The following is a 21,489-nucleotide window of genomic DNA, read 5'->3' as shown; positions in this document are numbered from 1 at the left end:
GAAATGCTTTGGCAGATGCATTGACTAAAGTAATTGCTTTAAACTTACAGAAAAAGATGGACAAAGCCAAAACTTCTCACAAAAGTCACCATCAAAATGCAACTGGTTTAAGGTATGAATTTCATATCCCTAAAAGAAACAGCTAGACAAATGGTAAAGTTATGTCCAAATTTCCCAATATTTAATCCATCTCCACTGTTAGGAGTAAATCTCCGAGGCCTTAAGCCTAATGCTCTCTGGCAAATTGACGTAACCCTATCCCGACCAAAAAATGAGTCTACTTATTTTATTTTAGCTTGCCTACCCTCTCCCTATGTTTTTCTCTTCACTAATGACTCCAAAGGACTTAATATACAAATAAATTATTCAGGTGGACCTAACATAGTATCTTGTGAACAATGTACTCTCTCATCTTGTGTGAACCCTCAATATAACGTTTGTTCCTTTGCAGTGTTGCGAAGTCCACCCTATCTTATGGTGCCTGTGACTGCACTCACTTATTGGTATGATAACTGTGGTCTTGCTTTGCTGCAACAATTACAAGATTTGATGTGATCATGACTGTTTGTGAGCTTGCCTTTCTTGAGAATATCAGCTTTAATAACTGCAATTACCTCTGTCACTGTGGCGGCAATATCATTGACTCAAAAAGTGCATACTGCTCAATATGTTAATACTATGTCTAAAATTGCCTGGAAAATCCCATGGACAGAGGAGCCCGGTAGGCTACAGTCCATGGGGTCGCAAAGAGTCGGACACGACTGTGTGACTTCACGTTCACGTTCTCGTTCACGTTCATGTCTAAAAATGGCTCTTTAGCTTTGGCAGGAAGTTATAGATAGGAAACTAGAAATGGAGGTAGATGCCCTGGAGGAAGCAGTAATGCATATTGGGACTGAATTACAGGCATTAAAAGTAAACCTGTCACTGTCCTGTCATGCCAACTACTGGTGGATTTGTGTAACACCCATGAAAGTAAACGAGACAGATTATAACTGGGAGAAAATTAGAAATCATATTTCGGGGGTATGGAATAGCTCCAGCATTAGTTTAGATTTAGGCAAACTTCACACTCAGATAAAGACCATGGAACATTCCCATTGGATTTTTCCACCTCAGGAGCAGCAAATGACCTTTTTTCTTATATTTTTGAACCTTATTTCAGGAAAAAAACATTCTGTCTACTATTTTTAGCTATGCTGCCGTGGCCACTCTAATTCTGCTTCTCATAATTATTCTTCCTTGTATTGTCAGAACTCTTGGACAGAGCACTCAGAAGCTCGTGACTGAATTACATCTGGCTGTTTTAAAAAAATAAAAAAAGGAAAGATGCCAGGATCCAGGAGAAGATCTGACAGGCAAAGGCGGATCAGAAGTCAAGGGATTCCCTGGACCTGCTCGAGCATCTGCTCCAAAACCAAAATCTGTCTCTCTACTGTTTACTATATTATGCCTTTCACCAATTCTTTTGACATTAACAGGGGGTTCTCTCCAACCACCTTTCTCTGAAGAAAACCAACTTAGGGCTCTAGTTAATAAGTCTCCTGGGATTGAAAGGAACATTTTAAATCTAACCCCTCTGTTACTATTTTAGCTTGCTTGGCAGTTTTATCCACACTCTTGTAACTAATGCACATGATTGTTCACAACACCCCAAGCATAACCATCGAGTGATAAAAAAGAAAAGCTTTATTAGAATAACACTGCATTGTTGAGGCAATGTTTGCTATCGAGTTTCCTTGTCCTTTACCCAATGTGCACCTGTAAGTGCATTAGCTAGTATAGTTGGTATGCAAGAAAAACAAGCAGTAGACTTGGTATTAGCAACATAAGCCTCTTGAGTTAATAAGTACTTTCTTTGTTGTAATCCACTGCACCTTTGCTCCATGAGAATGTAACTCTGTTTCCTGAGGGGGACTGCAGACTGGAAAGATAAAGGGAAAGCAGGTTTTCAGGTTGACCAACCTTTATCAAGAAAGAGTCACAAAATGTTAACAGGTCACAGGGCCAGAAGATAATGTACATAACATAAGACCCTCTTTGGGGGAAAGTTATGCAGAAAATGTCCTGGTTTCGATAAAGGTAAAACTGATGGAGTGTTGAGCTGATTCTGCATGACTTTGTATCTTTCACTCCTGGAAATGTGTAACTCAGGGTATAAAAGCCCCTTTTCAAAATAAAGCTGCAGACCCGTTTCACCTAAGCTGGGTCTCCCGGTGACATTGTTTCTTTCTATTTCTCTCTTTTTCTCAGGCAGATTCACTTGAGCCCAGAGGCTCTCTGAGTTCACTTTTTTTGCCAGGGCTTCTAAAACCCAATCGATAAGGCACTTTGCATCTTCGCTCCATTCAGAGGGCGCCTGTGGCCTCTGTGAACAGAGCAAGTCCCGTGTCAGGGGCTTCATTGGCTTTCTGCGTAAACCAGGGAATATCAGCCTCTTTTTCTCTCCTTTACTTTTCTCTTGCTGGCACCGTTTTTCCTGAGGGTATCCCTGGATGGTGCTGGGGCTGGACCCTGGCACACGTTGAAAGGGCCTCAATAGCGTACATGGGCAGACGTGCATGTCTCTGGCACCGGTGGGTCGTGGAAGTCATAGGGGAGCTGTCCTTACTGTCTCCCTGGCAGGTATTCGAGTAATGTTCAGGGAGTTCCCTTATGCCAGGAGGGCATGCCTCATTTCTCCATCTGTGCAAAGTGTGGCCAAGCCACTTCAGGCCTGTGCAGCATTCATATCTGTCCAGCAATGGAAGGAGGGTCGCCAGGCCCCTTCTGCAGTTCAGCAGTGACCACCCACTGTTAGCTTTCAAGTTTGAGAAAGAACTATCTGAACGCGTGGACTAAAAAAATCGGATCTCCCATTGGTGCAACTCACTAAGGAGGAGAAGGGCTTGCCTTCACGCCATGGATAAGCTTCTCATATGAGCACTGGTATCCAGAGTGTGCCAGACAGCAACAGCGCCACGTGGAGAGATGCAGACACACAGACACCAGCCCTTGGTACACACATAGAAGGATTGCCCAAAATAGTGCTATGCCAGAAGCAGAGATAAAGAGACACAGATTAAGCTCTGTACCCTAAGGCTCTGGTGTCCCTGAACAGTGGAGATCAACTGTAGCAAACAGTGGGGTTTTTCCCTACTTCCCTAGCATCCAGACAGGAACAGGTTCTCTATCCCATGGATTAAAGTATCCAGGCACGTGGTGCCCCTGCTTATCCTTTGATACTCAGGGAGAGTTCCCAGTTATTGACGGGCCCGAGGGACACAGGAGTTTGGTGTTTGGACTGTGAAGCAGGAACCTGTGGTTGGAATTTCCAGAGCCTGGTCAATGACTGTGCCTGGGCTAGCAGCAGATGCAAAACCCACTACCTCCCTGGAGCAGAATATGCCTCGTGGGTGGGCTGCAGACCAGGAACCGTCGAAGATGCCATCTGGTCTAGGGATGTGTCCGTAAGGGTGCCACCCACCACGCTCTCAGGCTTTGCACTAATTTTTGGCCAGCAGCTCGAGAGTGGCTCACCACCTAGGGCCCCGCCTATTTGGCTGATATCCCCAGAGCCTGTCCACCATGTCCTGTGCTGTCTTCCAACCCATTCTTCAGCCTAAGGCCACCCCACACACACGAGCTCCCATCTCCCTACCATCCCCCTCACTCCCTGCCCCCAAAGAGCTAGTGGGTCCCACAGGATTACTGCAGCCTGAGCCACATTTGTGCACCACTTGTTGTGCTATTATGACCCATCCCTTCGTATCTGCCCCAGCCTGGGCTTGCGACCAGGGCCAAGAGGAGTGTGGGAGGCGGTCAGAAGAATGCAGGAGTGTCCTGGGACCCCAGACCATCTTAGTTGTAAGCCCTGGTGTTCGGGTTGCTGGGGCCTGTGGCCTGCCATCCTGATGCTTTGCGCGGCTGGGACCTTGGAGCCACTAGTTGTAATGCCAGGCAAAGAGACCACCCTCTTCAGGTTGGAGGCAGTGGACGACAGTGAGCCCCTGGTGGACGGAGATGCGGCAGGGATCGGGCGGGGGTTCCAGCTGCCTGCAGAAGACATCATGGAGGAGGTGGAGGTTGTGGCAGATGAAGAGCAGCAATAGGGGTCCTCCCAGGAGCTGAAGAGAAGATGATGGAGGAGCAGGGCCAGGAAAGGCCCAGGAGATCAACTGAGCTTCTGGGGCAAGATGCACTGCAGGAACTGGCCGCCATGAAGGTGGAACTGAGGTCTGAGCATGAGAAAAACTGCAGGGCCTACTTTCAGTTCATGCGCAAGAACCATCAGAGGAGGAAGCCTGACTTGGCTCGGAGGAGTGCCATCATCCAGGGCATCCCTTGCTTGTGGGCCATAGCTTTATCCTTTCTGCTGCCCTTGGAGTCCGCTGCTCAGGAGGAGGAGGAGGTGCAGAAAACTTTTCCCTCCTCCCTACCCTGGCAGGTGCAGTTGCAGAGCCATCCATGTTCCCCCTGCAAGGTGATCTTCTCCATTCAGGACCAACCCTACTTCTTGAGCACAGTGATCACTAAGTATAGTTACCTTGACATCGTTGGTAAAACATGGCTCCCAGGGTGAAGAGTGTGGGTATGCAAGGGTGTGAGATCCGCACCCATCTCCCCTGTCTTCTGCAGGGTATAGGGCACATCATTCCACTCCTGTCGACTGATTCTGGTGCTTCGAATGGGGAGCACCCAGCCACAGGCTGGACACCAGGAGCCTTAATTTTCTGAGCTGGTTGTCAGGCCAAAACTGCTTAGAATCGAACAGGATTGCTGAGGTGTGGTGGTTTGAGACCTGCACAGTTAACGATTGATTATGGAATTCTTGGTTGCTGGCTCACCTTACTCATTTTGCCAGCAGATCATCAGCAAAGATGTGTGGGATGATCCCCTGAAGTAGTACCCTGGGGAGGAAGGTTCTTCCATGAGCGTAAGTGACAGAAACATATGTGGAGAGGAAGTGTGGAGGTGGGCCCTGAAGGGACAGTCGTGTAGTATCTAGGACACTGTCCTTTCCCAAATGGGGATGCTCAGACTCATGCAAGCTGGCTTTGGAGCCTGAATTTGAGTCGTGCATGTGCAAGTGACCCCCTGAGACTGTGGATTTGGGGATTCGGTGTGTCCATGAGTGAAGCAAGTGTACCTCAAATCAGCTGTGGTTGCAGTGCCAAAGTCCAGGTGATACTATTAGAGGGAGGGTGAATTAAGGGTTTTTGTTTTTTTTTTTTTCAGAATCATTCTTCCATGGGTCCTGCCATCCCCTGGCTCCTGTTACTGTTACTCCTGTTACTCCAGGGTCCCAGTGCACCTGTGTGCTGACTTTGGGATCTTCTGTGAATTTCCACATTCACCACTCGGCATCTCACCACCACCACACATGCTGCGCTGGAAGCAGCTTCAAGCTGCCTTGGGAAAATACAGAAGAGTTCGGGGAAGGTGGACAGGGAGCTCCAAGGGCAGGACATGGTGCCTACTGTCACCATCTTCGACATTGCAGGACTCAGTTGTGTTAACCTTCTGAAACACCTGTGTACCTTGTTTGTGTTTGTGTCCCATGCTGAGCATGTGTGTGTACACATGCATGTGCTTGTGTCGGCTGTGTTTATATGTGTGTGTATGTGTGTGTGTGTGTGTGTGTGTGTGTGTATGTGTGGCCCAGAGCAGATGCAGAGATGAAGGCTACAGGAGACAAGGTGCTGAACAACCATAAGAGGAGGCAGGAGCGTCCCCAGTCTGAAGGTGGTTTGTCACTGGATCTCTGCAGTGACCCTGTCCAGGGTGGGAACAAGAAAAGGATGGCTAGTGATAACTCCAGACCGTGGCTCCAGATATCTGCAATTAGGCCAATTACAAAACACACTCACCATTACTACTATGTTGTTGGGTGTGTTTGGACTAGGAAGAGGGGGTGCATGGTCTGAGGATTCACAAAGGGCCAATCAGGTGGGGTGGGGCTTTGAAACCCCTGCCTGTGGGGCCTTCAGTCTAGGGGGCCATGGCCGGCCTATTGAAATGGTGGACGTGGTTATGGCAAGACCCAGGATGGCGAGGAGGCTAAGGTCCTGCCGAGTTGAGCAGATACCTGAAGAAGAAGGGCATAGATTGCCTGCTGCACTGGAGACTTGTTCCACACATGTGAGAAGGAGAACTGGGAAGGTCCTGGGCCAGTGCTGCCCAGGAGCAGCCCATCAGCCAGCACACTCCCTCCCTGAGAGTGGCACAAACTGCGACACAAAACGCGAGACATGCTAAAGTAAGCTGTACCTGCAAAACCACAGGCATCCTAGGAGAGACAGGGTGTGTGTGTGGCATGCCTACAGGCACTTCTAGCCTGCCTCCCTGGCAGTGCAGAAAGGCAAGGAAAGCGAAAGGGGGTGTAAGTGTCTGACCCTCTGCCCGGATGAGCCTGTGAGGGAGGAAACGGGGAGGGAGCAAGGAAGGTGAGCTAATTGCATGTCCCAAGGGACCTCAGGAGAGTGGGATACAGGGAAGCCCCTGGGGGCAGTTAGAGGCCTGCTGCCCTCCAGGGTCCAGGGTCTAGGCAATAGCTGTCCTACCAAAGATACACCATGGTGTGTACTATAAGTCCTGACGTGAACTCCTTCTTTCCTCTGGGGTCTTGCCTCTGACTCTGGGGGCCTGAGAGGCAATAGTGTGTGTCTGCATCTGAGAGAGGATTCTGGAAGTCTTGCTGGAGCAAAAGCTCTGATTTTGTCGTAGGGGATCTGCACCCGGTGACACTCAGAAGGAAGCTGCCTTCCAGGTGACCATCTTGGATGCCCCCGGGCCTAACTGGGGACTGGCTTCCTTGGCACGTGGGCTGTGTAGGCAATCAGAGATGCATGCCTGTAGGGAGTCCTACCTGGGCCTGAGAGCAACTGAGAGTTTTGGCATTTAGCAAATCACTGTGGCTTGGGTGTTTCAAGCCCTCTTGGTGCATTTGAGATAGAAAGCTTCTTTCTTCCCAAGGGAGGCATTAGCTGTGGTCCCAGAAAGGGAAGGTTTTCCAGGGCATCATCTGTTCGGGGACTCCGTGTGCATGGGAAGTGTTAAACAGAAGGGAAGACGTGTAGCGAGACCACCTTACCTTTATGGCCTCAGGTTCCATTCTTTGTATTGGAAGAGACCCTGTATCCATGAGCATCTTCACAACATTGGCTCAGACCCAGGCCTATCACAGTCTCTTGGGGCTCTTGGAGGCTCAGGCGTCTCTTTGGCCTTTTTCTGCTATATGGACATAGCACTTGGTGGCACAGGTATATAGGTGCACATAGAAAGTTACACTGATAGGAAGAACAGAGAGCCTCACTCACAATGTTGTGGGCCATAGCGGGTGGTAAGCTAGCAAGAGGGCCACAACATTGACAAGGAATGACCTAGGTAGGTGCACACCGAGAAAGCGATTCTCCAAGTCAGCTGAGCCCAGAGGTCCTTGTTTTCTGGTCCCCTGAAGGAATGCATAGGCAATGGATCAGGCCAACGTAGAGACTGGTACTGTGAAGCTGTTCAAGGTGATGGGAGAATGCAGAACACACACTCATGTCATACAGCTGTTCATGGCGAGCGCTGCAGGTCGATCCCTGTCATAAGCAAATGTCAAGATTTTGAAACCTTTGAGGATAAGTCACAGAGTTAGATGGAGAAGGCAATGGCACCCTACTCCAGTACTCTTGGCTGGGAATTCCCATGGACGCAGGAGCCTGTTAGGCTGAAGTCCTTGGGGTCGAGAAGAGTCGGACATGACTGAGCAACTTCTCTTTCAATTTTCATTTTCATGCATTGGAGAAGGAAATGGCAACCCACTCTAGTGTTCTTGCCTGGAGAATCCCAGGAACTGGGGAGCCTGGTGGGCTGCCATCTATGGGGTCACACAGAGTTGGACATGACTGAAGTGACTTACCAGCAGTAGCAGCACACAGTTAGAAGTGCAAAGTGACATGATTAATGAGCAAGTGAAAGAAAACAACGAGGACAAAGAAAGTTGGGTGCTTACCAAAATTCATGTTCCTGGAGAAGAAAGCTTGTATTTCTGCATATGTGCAAGTTTCCTCTCAGGGATGTTACTGTGTACACACACATGTGTGCACATAGAGTTCCCTGCCAGTACATTTGTGAGTATGAGCTGTCGGAATTGATCTAGCCAGGTGATGGAAGTTGGATAGCGAAAACATGAAGGTCTTAGGGGAAGGTACATAGACTCTGGCCAGCAGAAGGACTGAAGCCAGGGAATCAATCCCCGTTATCTCATTGAGCAAACAAGTTCTAAGTGGAATCACAGTGGTGCACCCTGGATGCCTGGCAGAAAAGAGAGGCAGGGGAAAGAGCCTGGAGAGTGGGCAGAGGAAAGGCCACTACACCTGCAGTTTATGAAAAGTAGAAAATGTACCTAATGACCTGGAAGGAGAAACTGTATCTTATTTATTGAGATATCTAGCCAAGGAGAATTCCAGCCAAACAGCCAAAAGTGCTTCCTGGTTTCTTCTTGCTGCCTATAGTAAAATATGAAGGGAAATTAAATGAATAAATAAATAAATATGAGAAAGACTATTTAAAAATAAGACAGAACTTGCTGATTTGGAAATTTTCCAGTCTTTTAAGATGTCAGAAGATGCGAAAATTAATGGCTCTGAAGCAAGGTCATATACAAGGCATTGATATAAGATGGTCTAAATATAACATTTACATCATGTATAGGTCATTCTTCTTATTATTTTTTTTAAATAAAGGTTGTCTAAAGATGAGTGTGACTGTAAAATTCTTTGTTAAGCCTCAGAAAGCTGGAAGGGGATGCTTCATGGCATTATTTAGGCAGGCCAATGCCCTCCAAAGAGTTTAGGGGTGTCACTCAGAGATCATTTCAGTCAAACAATAAGATTTCTACCAAGTTTCAGGGTGTTATCCCTCAGCTATCTCAGCAGAAAACCAAGACAGAGAAGGACTTTTTATGAAAACATGTGTGATTGTGGCTTTCGGGTGGAGTGCTTTACCATGAAAACCAGTAAGATTATCAGGAGACATACCAAGATTTTAAGATAACATATTTAAGTTCAGCTTGGACTGAAAGGACCAGCAATAGTACAAAATAAGAGAGCTCTGGACTTCTACCTTTGACAAGCAGGAAGCAGGCTAGGGAGACTGTTTCACTGTAACCATATACTACCCACCTTTCCTGCAATGGAATCATGTCAGAGGGCAGAATTAAAAATTCAGAAACTGAAGCCTAGGAAGTTTCCAGGCCTTAAATGCTAATCAAAGGACTGCCAAAAAGAACCCGTGGGATTTCAGAACTGCTACTATTGACTCCCACTCCCCTCCCCTTTCTGGAACAGGAGTGTCTATAAAGGTTATCTATGCCTGACCCAGCACTGTATGTTGGCTGTGAAAGTGAGCAGAATAATTCATCTCTTTTGTTTACAGATCATCAGGTCTAGAGGAACTACACTTGTATAATTTGATCTGATGTGTTGGAGAAGACTTGAGAGTCTAGTGGACTACAAGGAGATGAAACCAGGCAATCCTAAAGTAAATCAGTCCTGCATATTCATTGGAAGGACTGATGCTGAAGCTGCAGTTCCAATACTTTGGCTACCTGATGTGAAGAACTGACCCATTGGAAAAGAGCCTAATGGGGGAAATATTGAAGGCAGGAGAAGGGGACGGCAGAGGATGAGATGGTTGGATGGCATCACCAACTCAATGGACTTGAGTTTGAGCAAGCTCCTGGAGTTAATGGTGGACAGGGAAGCCTGGCGTGCTGCAGTCCATCGGGTCGCAAAGATTAGAAAACAACTGAACGACTGAACACTTGAGATATTGCACAAGTAGACCCTGATCCATATCTGAAACTGACTTAGATGACAAGGCCCTGAACTACAAGTTAATGCTATAATGGATAAATTATTTGAAAGCATTGGCAGGAAAATGCATTTTGGACATACAAGTATGTAAACAATTTTGTGGCCATGTGTGTACCATGTGGTTTTAAAGGATGTCCACAAGTCCTTTCTTTCAAGGGTGGATGTTTATACTCCCCTTCACATGTGGGCTGGACTTAGTGGCTCACTTCTAATGTTAGAATATTGTAGAAATGAAAATGAAGTGTCTGAGACTAGGTCATAAAAGACACTGCAGCCTCCTTGCTCATCCTCTTGGATCACTCTAGAAGCCAGCTTAGTAGTATCTTGACAACACTCATGTAACCCAGTAGAGGGGCCCATGGGAAAGAACTGAGGCTTCCTCCCAACAGCCAGCAAAGAAACTGGTTTCAACAGCTATGTGAGTAAGCCATCTTGGAAGGAAATCCACCAGCCCGTGTCAAGGCTTCAGATGACGACAATCTCATGAAACCCTGAACCAGAACACTCAACTGAATTACTCCTGGATTCCTTTCAGCAGCAGTATGAGATAATATTGTTTTAAGCTGTTAGTTTGGGTAATTTGTCATGTACCAGTAGTTCATTAATGCACTGCCAACTTTGTGCCATGTCTTTATCCCGGGGCGCCTGCCCATTTAGTCCAATCTAAGCTGTTAGTTTGGGGTAATTTGTTATGCAGCAGTAGTTCATTAATGCACTGCCAACTTTGGGCCATGTATTTATCCCGGGGCGCCTGCCCATTTAGTCCAATCTAAGCCAGAATCTGCTAGTTCAGTTTAGAAAACATACCTCACCCTTGATCTGACCACCCTCAGTATCAGATCAAATTCCTTATCACTTGCCTCAATATCTTATCAGCCTTGCCTAGCCTCAGCAATGATCCTCTCAGTTGAGCCAGAATCCACCCTCACCCTTATGGCCCTCTTAATAAGTTTCCATTCACTGACACCCACTCTGTTGTTGTTGTTCATTGCAGTCTCCTAGTCTCTATTTGCAATCCCATGGACCCATCCTGTTCCATAGCTATAAATCCTAGTTGTGTCCCTACTGGAGTCAGACTTAAAGCTCAATCTCTCCCGTATTATAAGACCCAGCTCTAGTACTCTTACTTTGAATAAAGTTTTTCTTACCACTTTTAGTAAGTGTTATGCATAATTTTTTAACATTTCCAAGTTCTGTTAGTAGGGATTATTCTCAAAGGAATAGTTTTATACCTTTACTTTTTATACTGTATTCATTTGGGGAAACAAATTTTTAGAATTAAAACATTTCATGTTTTTACCATACAAACAGAAAATAGCTTTAAAATACATTTATATATACTAAAAAAAATGTAGTAATCTGAAAAGGATGTGTATATAGACATGTCAGTGTATATAAACACATACCCTCAGAGCTCCAAGGAAAACTTAATTCTCAGTAAACTATAAATTAAAACATTCAGCCTGCAAAGAGTGAAATCTTTGGAATTAACTTGCCAAAAAATTGTAGAGAATGAAATATTAGTTAAAAAATGTATACATAAAAATATTTGGGATTTAGACAAAATTTGCTATTTAAATAAAGTTAGGTCAAGCCCTAAACAATCTATTTAAAAAAAGAAAGAAAGAAAGACTCTGCATCACGTAATAACCTATATTGGAAAAGAACCTAAAAAAGAATAGATATGTATCTGTATAATTAAATCACGGTGGTATACATCTGAAACACAACATTGTAAATCAAATATATTTCCATTAAAATTTGTAAAGAAAGCCTTTAAAAGACAAGGTTATAAGGAAAAAGTCTTAAGGAAAGTAGAAGGTATATATGAATTGAAACAAAAATAGAAAACAACAAAAATAAAACTTGTTGGGATAAGAAAACAAGAGCTGCTTCTTGGAAAAACAAAATCAGAAACACTGATACAACTGTGGCAATCTAATAAGGGGAAGAGGAGGTTAATTCCAGTACTAGAAATGAGAAATGGAATGTGGTTCTGAAACGATAATGTTCAAATCTGAGTGGAACTACTTTTGTTTCAGGAAAGATCCAGTCAAGCAAAACCCTGGGGAAAGAAAGGGAAGGAAAGAAAGAGGAAGAGAGTCAGGGGAAGAAAGGAAAAAAAGGAAAGGAAGGGAGAAAGATAGAAAAGGAAATGTCTCAACAGATATTGTAAACTTTCCAATAAAACAATTCTCTTTAAAATCTAAAAACAGAAATAGAAATTCATTAAGCCATATCCTCATTGCCTTTGATGGTACTAAGAACAAGAAAACCCATTTACACATCAGTGTTTAGAATTTGTGGCAAACACAATAAGATTATGAAAAAAAATAGAAATATGCCGTTATTTGTAAAAATATGGACAGCAGAAATATTTTTGTAAAAAACATTTTATTTCTATAAATAGTAATTTTACTTAGAATGTTTTGGCAACATTAATAAAACAATAAATTTTACCTGAAAGAACAAGCAAAGTAGACAAGGAATTCACAAAGAGCAATAACAAAATAGTGATCTTGACAGATATTCAATACATTTGTAAACAAAACAAAGTGTCATTGCCTGAAAAAAATACAGAGGTATCAACAGAAAAACAGAGGAAGCTCCTGAAATAACTCAACTCACTATTAACTATATTTTATTTGCAGGCACAGAAACTGACTCAAGCTAATTCTAAGACGCAAAGCCCTGATGTTATTATCTCTTCTCAGTTTGTGTGTGTGTGTGTGTGTGTGTGTGTGTGTGTGTAAAGTAGGAAATTTAGGCTGGAGAGGTAAGAAGAGGGTAGAGACTTAAAGTGCCTTTAAGGAGGAGGAGGAAATGGAGGGGGTTGAGGATTTCATTGTGTGATTTGAACAGCACTGGTGAAGCTCAAACAAGGGAGGTAGCAAGCCATGCAGGCCTAGGGGAAGAGCATTTCCAGAAGAACAGCAGTTGCAAAGTTTTTGGATTGGGAAGAAATGTATTTGCTTAAGGAAAAGCAAGGCCAGTGTTGTCAAAAAACAGGGCACCAGTGGGGAAAATAGTAGAGTAGAATGACAGAGAATGGAAGAGAGGAAGTAGTCAAGGACCATATCCCTGGGACCTTTTTATTTAGCAATAAATACAACTTGTACTCCTGATGAGCATACTTCAGAGCAAACAACAGTAACTGTGTTCAAAATACTAAGCAACAATAAAAACATATAAATAAAACATTTCGTATTTTTACTACAGAAATAGAATAAAGGAGATAAGAATGCAATAGTCTGTACATTTATTTATACATAGATTTCTCACATAAGATCAGAACACACACACACACACACATTTTATACAACTAAAAGTGGTTTAAGCTGACACTTTGCAAAGTGCTTTGGCCCAAGAAAATTAACTGGAAAGGCCTAGTAATATATTCAAAGTGCAAACCAATCAATCAAGCATTGAATAAATAAATACAACCTACTTGTATTTGAATTTACACTCAAGAAATTATCTAAAATGGAGATAATAGGCTTACTATAGCTTAGTCATCTGTACTCCTTCCTCTTCCGTTCTGAGATGGATGCTAATACCTTGGTGATTACCACTTCCCAGGGTTTTGTGAAAGCTTAGAGCATTTAAATAAATTGTGGAAGGGGAAAAAATAGTGGGGAGAGACAAAGAGGAGGAGAAAGGAAGAGGAAATGGAGAGATTTCTCCTGGCATAGGTATACAGCCAGGATCCCAGGTTCCTTGAATGGTGCACAGAGATTGCTAGGTAACTGTGCCAGAAGTGGAGAAAGTATGGCATTCAACTCCAGGAGGAGACTCAACTCCAGGAACACACAGAGGAAGCCAAGTGTGCTGATGTTCAGGAACCAATATTTAGAGGGTACCCTGCAGGTCTGTGAAAGAGCTCTTGGAGACTGCAAGAAAAAAGGTTTCCACAAGTATAATCACAGACTAGATAGCTGGATAGAGTAGAGGAAGGATAATTATTCTATGACCTGATAATTACTGAAATAAATGAGACAATTCCTGCACATTAGACGGTGCCAAGTAAGACTGAAAATCAGTATTAGTTTGATAAAATGGGAAATTACCCACACAAAGAATTAGCTGTTAACTGCAATACATTCATATTCAAGGCAAGATAAGATACAAAACTGAAATCTTCACATGTTCAACTAGGGTAAGATACATGTAACTGGAAAAGGTAAGGAAAAGTTCTATAGAGGGTTTAATCACCCTGGACCCTTCGTATCCACTACATTTACTATTCTCAGACAACTCCATTGTAGCTTAAGGGTAAGAGAACTAAATTTAGCCCAATTCATAAACTGAACAGATTCCCTGTGTTTGATCCTTTTCAGTTAAAACTATGGGTCCAGTACAAATCAAACTGGATGTCAAGGCTTTTTTACTTGGGAATCTTAACTTGCTTTACTTTTGTACTTTTACTTTTGTGACTGAGACAGATATGGCTACTTCACTGTGACTAAAGGCTACCCAAATGGGAAAGGGGATGGAATGAATCAAAATTCCCCTTTTGATCACTCAACAGGAGGTCCACAGGAACCATGCCTCATTCTATTAACTATTTCTGCTTCCCCAACTGCAGTCAATGATAACACAGGGCCTGCTTGATGCTTGCAGGGGCCTCTCACCAAACACAGGCATTTAAATGGTTGGCTTCCTTGAGATGTCCCTGGGCTAGGTAAAGATACTCTGAGACAGTGTTCCTTCTGCCTTGGCTCCATGCCTGGAGGGAATGCATACCTCTTCCTCCAATGGGACAAGAAGCCACAGCTCTCCACTGACTAAATCCCATGTCTGGTCCCAACTCACATCATAGCTTCTCCATCAACTTCTCCACACCAGGCTTTTGGAGCCAGGTTATCGTAGATCAGCACAACAGAGGCACTTCGGAGAGTTCAGCAGCACAAGGGAACATACAATAACAAAGCCATTCCAATCTGGCTATATAGTTAATATTGAGATAGTCAAGGCATGAAAACAGTTGAAAATTATGTTGCTAAAACACTCTACAGATTATATGTATAGCAGAGCTTTCGAACTTACAAATAACATGAAATACCAAAATAGGCTGTTACTTTTCCTTTCGCCACCTCTCTCGTTCTCTCTCTCTCACACACACACGCACACATACTTTTTAGTGCTAAGACAACTGTATGAAAAACAGGTAATATATTTTTAAATAACATCTCAATATTCAAACGAAACTATGTTTCATGTATTTAAAACAAAAACACATAAATTACACATTGGTTTCTCTGTATTTATTATTGAATCATGCTATAGTTGATTTTTTTGTTTTTAATGGAGTTTATAACTTTGAAATACTTGCTTCAGACTTACTTAAAGTAGAATTAACTGGGTTTTTTTGACCTCCTACTTTTAGATTTGGGGGGTGATCGTTCAGAATCAGATGCGTTCACAGTAATGGATGCTACTTCCACCAATCCTGGTTGAAGGGGTTCCAGTGATACCTGAATAACAACTTTTCTTTCAGGAGGTAATCCTTCTAGCTGCTTAGGCTTCTTAAACATTTGATGACACTGGGTCTTGTGCTCCCTTTTCTCTTTACAAGTTAAAAATTGTAGCCGACATTTGGAACACTGGTGAAAACGCTTTGCCCAGTGCTGTCTATAATGACATATGTATAGTGCTTCAGTTTTAAAAATTTGGAGACAAAAGGGGCAAAGTAAGTTCTTAGTGTTACCATGGTATGCTCTGAAATGTGCATCCACATCTGCAAAGAATGATGATCTGTAACTGCAAACCTGGCATACATAGGGCATTTCACCAGGCTTATGATTATCTTTCATGTGCTGTAAGAGAATCTGATCTGCCTCAAAGGACAATTCACAGATTTTACAGACTGTGCAGGGCTCCTGGGAAGTGTGGACACTTTCAATGTGACACTGCAGCTGGAAGGGCGTAGGAAACTGGCGGTGGCAGTGCTGGCAGGTGGTGTGGTATTTCCAGCTGTCACATCTCAGCCTCTCAAGTTCCAAATGGTGCTTCATGTGATTCATAAACTCAACATTTTTTAGAACCTTCAAGCAGCTGTGGCATTTAAAGACTGTGTGAGTTTTCGGTTCTGGCTGCCCATCTCCTATATGCTGTCCATAGTAGAAGTCACGAAGTAACACAATCAGATTGCCTTCTGTGGGATCAGCAAACTTATTTTGACTTGATACACTTGGAAAGTCAGTTTTTGTCAATACATTTCCCCCTAAAGGACTTACAGGCTTGCAATGAACATTGTCCTTTGGAAAAGCTGTTGGACAAGGTTCTCCACTCTGAACATGGCTTAATGAGTTATGAACACTGTCTGGTGTGCTTTGCTGAGTAGTCACTGTATGAAAAGTACCTGAAAGGGACAAAGCTAAAGAATGTTCTCCTATAATTCCATCACTGAGTGTAGGCCTTTTGGGACTTGTGCTATTTGTTTCAGAAGTGGAAAGTCGCTTTGATACACGAGGACTTTTATCCATATCTCCTGCAGAAACTGCTGTTTCTACTGGATGCTGCAATGAACTTGTGAAGGTAATCAAAGGAGAACATAACTCTGAAAAGCTATTAGGCACTATTTGTGGTGAAATATTTTTAGAATCCACTTTGGACAAAGGCTCAATAATAATAGGACTATCTGTTGATCTTGATTCAGAGACAGAAAGTGGCAAGACAGTCTTTGCTTCTGATGTAGGAGTCACATGACTAACAGGCTGTAATTTCTGAGCATTATCTTTCCTGAAGTGACCATACCTATTTCTCCTTGAACAAGAACCTGGGGTAACTCTGTTCAGTACGTTTGAAATGACTGGTTTTGAATTTGAGGTCATCCCAACAAAGATCACATCATCATCCTCATGTACATGTTCCACTCCCACCAAGATGAGTTCAGCATCTTCATCACTTACTAGTTTGGTTTCTCCCTCACTTTTCTGTGGTTCTGGCTCTTGTTCTTCTTCACATGACATCCATGGTGGTTCCATATTTTAAATACTTTTTTGTTCTTGGAGGGTGTGACCACAAGTCCCAGTGCTTCCTTTAAATAAACTGCCACCTAGGTATAAATATACTACATATTAGTTAAGTACAGAAAAATGTGCTATTTGGTTATCTCCAAAACTCTATGGTAGTTATAAACACCCTTATCTTACAAATAAAGATACTGAGCATCAAAGAGACTAAATGAAAGATGAATAACCTATGACTACAAGTCTACATGACTCAAGAATAATAGCTTTGTTCCATGTTGATTTTAATCTCTTCTAATTAAAAAAAAAAAAGAAAGAAAAAGAAAAAACAGAATACCACCACTGATCATTAGGAGAAATCACATGTAAAGCACGAGTATTTTTACAACTGCACTATTGTACAGTGTTTAGAAACATGGACTTTGGAGTCAAAGAAGATTAAGCTGGAATTCTAAGTTAATCACACACCAGCTGCATCTTTTTGGGCAAATTTATAACTTTTAAATGTGTTTCCGCACCTTAAAGACAAACATGCTTATTTCTTAGACTTAAGGTTAAGCTCTTTTTAAAAAGCGTCAGCTATTTAATGGCATCTTGTTTTGTAGTAAAATTGGAAAAAAAGTTATCTTAAATGCACATTACAACTGATTCACACATACTAATTTCATAAATGTTAATACAGAAAATAGGTAGCAAATTCAAATATAAAGTATCTATACACAGTTAACAAACAGCATAATTCAATGTCAAGCACTTAACACAGGCCTAGAAAATTGAGAATGAACTCTCTTGATAATCTCACCCCCAAAGCCACACTTATACATCCTAAATTTCTCCCTCTAATCCTGACTAAACTTAAATCCAACAATGCTTCATCCTTCATTCCACATTTCTCTTCCCCACATATCAGGCAAAGTCATGACAGTATTTCTCTAATACCAATATCAGACAGAGACATCAAACACACACACACACACACACACACACAACGGATATTCTGTATGAATACAGATGCAAGAGTCCTCAACAAAATACTTGCAAACAAAACCTAACAACATATAAAAAAGATTATATACCATGATCATGTGGGATTTATGGAGGTATGCAAAGTTGGTTCATTATATGAAAGTCAATCGACATTATGCCATTTTAACACAATAAAGGACAAAAAACACATCTGCCTGCAGAAAAAGCATTTCCCTGAATCTAGCACCTTTTCATAATAGGGGTTAAAGTAAACCACTTAATAACTAAGAACAGAAGAGAACTTTCTCAAAGGGTACCTATAAACGACCCACAGCTAAATCATACTTAATAATGAAACACTGAAAGCTTTCCCTATAAGATTGGGAACAACATAAGGAAGTCTATTCCACACTTTGGTTCAATATTATACTGGCAGTTCTATAACCAGAGCAATCAGGTAAGAAAAATGAATTGTTGTTGTTGCTTAAAACAAACAAAAAAACAGCCTTCAGAATGGAAAGGAAAAAGTCAAAGTATATTCGAGATACCATACTTTTATATATAGAAAATCCCAAAGAAACCACAGGTATTAGAATTAATAAAAAGCTTGAAGAATATAAGATAAATATTTTAAAAGTCAATCACATTTCTATACAGTAGCAACAAATGTTCTGAAAATGAAGTCAAGTAAACACTTGACTCTACATTAGCATTAAAAATAATACTTAGGATGTCAGAAAGAGAAAGACAAATATCATATGGTATCACTTACATGTGGACTATAAACTATAACACAAATGAACTTATCTGTGAAACAGAAACAGACTCAGAGACATAGTGAGCAGACTATGTGATTACCAAGAGAGGAAGGGTGGGGGAGGCATAGATTGGGAGCTGGTGACTAGCAGATGCAAACTATAATGTTAATATATAGAATAGATAAAAAAAGATCCTACTGTGTAGCACAAGGAACTATATTCATAATTTGTGATAAACAGTAATGGGAAAGGATATGAAAAAAATTGTTTGTGCATGTGTGTGTGTTTACATATGAAGGAAAGGAAAGGTAAAAGGAAGGAAAGGAAAGGAAAACTCTTGGCAAGTATGTACAGAAACTGGACCTTGTGTGTTATGGATAGATTTTAAAATGGTGCAACTGCTACAGAAAACAGTCTAAAGCCTCCTCAAAAAATTAAAAATAGAACTACCACATGATTCATCAATTCCACTTCTGAATATAAATTCAAAAGAAGTTAACATGAGGTCTTGAGATATTTGCATAGCCATGCTCAAAGCAGCACTAATCACAACAACTAAGAGGTGGAAGCATCTAAACATCTATCAAATGTGATCATACATATAATGGAACATTATTAAGCCATATAAAGGAAATTCTGCCCCAAGCTACAACTTCATGATCACTTAAGACATCAAGCCAAAGGAAATAAGCCAGTCATTAAAAAAGACAAAATGTATGTTTCCACTTATACGAAATATCTAATATAGTCAAGCAATAGAAAGGAACAAAGTGGAATGATGGAGTCCAGGGTCCATGGAAACAGGGAAGAAAAGAGGAGTTGTTGTTTAATGGGACAGGTGATGGGTACAGAGTTTCAATTTTGCAAGATGAAAAGGTGTAGAGATCTATTTCATAGCAATGTGATAAGGAATTCCATGATATTTCAGAGGTTAGGACTCCAAACTTTCCTATCAGGGGCCTGGGTATGATTCTCAACCAGGAAACTGTCATTTAAGCTGCATAGAACAGCTAAAAAAATGACAGCAACAAAAACAAAACAACACTGTGACTCTGTGTGTGTGTGTGTGTGTGTGTGTGTGTACTTGTGTGAGTTGCTCAGTCGTGTATGACTCATTGTGTCCCCATGGACTGTAGCCCACCAGGCTCCTTTGTCGATGGGATTCTCCAGGCAAGAATACTGGAGTGGGCTGCCATTTCTTTCTCCAAAAAGGCTGATGAAATTGTGTGAAATACTTAGCACGTAAAAATGGTTAAACTGGTAAAAATTTAAGTTAGATGTTTGGTTTTTTTACAACAATTAAAAAAAAGAATCTAACAACCAGGAAAATAATTTGAATGGACTTTTCACCAAATATGATATGCAAATGGCCAACAATCACAAAAAATACTGCTTAACATGATTGAAAGTGAAAGAAAGTGAAGTCACTCAGTCATGTCCGACTCTTTGCGACCCCATGGATGGTAGCCTATAACGCTCCTCCATCCATGGGATTTTCCAGGCAAGAATGCTGGAGTGGATTGTCATTTCCTTCTCCAGAGGATCTTCCCAACCCAGGAATCGAACCCAGGTCTCCTGCATTGCAGGCAGACATCTTACCTTCTGAGCCACCAAGGAAGCCCGTAACAAAATGTAAATCAGTCTCAGTGAGATACTACTTCACACCTATTAGGTTGCTGCTGCTGCTAAGTCGCTTCAGTCCTGTCTGACTCTGTGCGACCCCATAGACGGCAGCCCACCAGGCTCCCCTGTCCCTGGGATTCTCCAGGTAAGAACACTTGAGTGGGTTGTCATTTCCTTCTCCGATGCAGGAAAGTGAAAAGTGAAAGTGAAGTCGCTCAGCCGTGTCTGACTCTTAGTGACCCCATGGACTGTAGCCCACCAGGCTACTCCATCCATGGGATTTTCCAGGCAAGAGTACTGGAGTGGGGTGCCATTGCCTTCTCCTACCATTAGGTTGGCTGTAATAAAAAAGAGGAATAATAACAAGTGCTGCAGAGGATGTGGAGAAAAGGAATCTTCATATATTGTTGATGTAATTGCTGTAAAATAGTACAATCACTTTGGAAAAGTGGTTTGTCAGTACCTCAAAAATTAATATAGAGTAGCCATATGATCCAGAAATTTCACTCTTTTGTATATATCCATAAAAAATGAAAATGTTGAGTCCATGCAAAAACAGTGTTCACAGCAACATTATTCACAATAGCCACAAAGAATACACCATCCAAATATTATCCATTAGTTGATGAATGGATAAATAAATGGTGGTATATGCTCACAATGGACTACAGGTAAGCCACATACCATATTGATATACCATATTCAGCCATAAAAAAAAATGTGCTGCTATACAGCCAAGATATGGATGAATCTTGAAAATACACAAACTAGGGGACTTTCCTGGAGATCCAGTGTTTAAGACTCTGCACAGGTTCCATCCCTGGGCTAGGAACTAAGATCCCACATGCCACATAGCTAGATAAATAAATATTTGAAAAGAAAACATGGCATCTGAATAAAGCCAGACACAAAGGTCACACATTGTATCTGGAAGAACTGTACATAGAAGAGAAGCAGGAAAGACAAGCATTCTATAATCCAAATGAAACATTTTTTTTTCAGGGAGGAGGAAATGAACTGCTCTAATAAAGGCTGCCAATAAATTAAATAAAATAACAACCTCAGGCTCTACTACAAAGCCACAATCATCAAGACAATATGGTACTGGCACAGAGACAGAAATATAGATCAATGGAAAAAAAACAAGAAAGCCCAGAGGTAAACCCACACACCTATGGACACCTTATCTTTGACAAAGGAGGCAAGAATATACAATGGAGAAAAGACGATCTCTTTAACAAGTGGTGCTGGAAAACTTGTCAATCACTTGTAAAAGAATGAAAGCAGAACACTTTTTGGAGAAGGCAATGGCACCTGACTCCAGTACTC

At 42.0% G+C, this 21,489-nt stretch overlaps 1 protein-coding gene across 1 annotated transcript in view; it reads left to right on the top strand.

The window, feature by feature from the left end:
* Positions 1–3,732: 3,732 nt before the first annotated feature.
* LOC132344706 (testis-specific Y-encoded protein 1-like) overlaps positions 3,733–21,489 on the top strand; it is a 55,281-nt gene continuing 37,524 nt past the window's right edge. The window contains exon 1 of the mRNA XM_059884350.1: positions 3,733–3,856. Coding sequence (XP_059740333.1) covers positions 3,733–3,856 — 124 coding nt within the window. The remainder of the gene's footprint in view (positions 3,857–21,489) is intronic.

The sequence above is a fragment of the Bos taurus genome, chromosome Y (assembly GCF_002263795.3).
Source record: "Bos taurus isolate L1 Dominette 01449 registration number 42190680 breed Hereford chromosome Y, ARS-UCD2.0, whole genome shotgun sequence".
In the NCBI taxonomy this organism is placed as follows: Eukaryota; Metazoa; Chordata; class Mammalia; order Artiodactyla; family Bovidae; genus Bos; species Bos taurus.
Note: the sequence above shows the minus strand (reverse complement) of the source record. Positions and strands in the feature narration are given on the sequence as shown.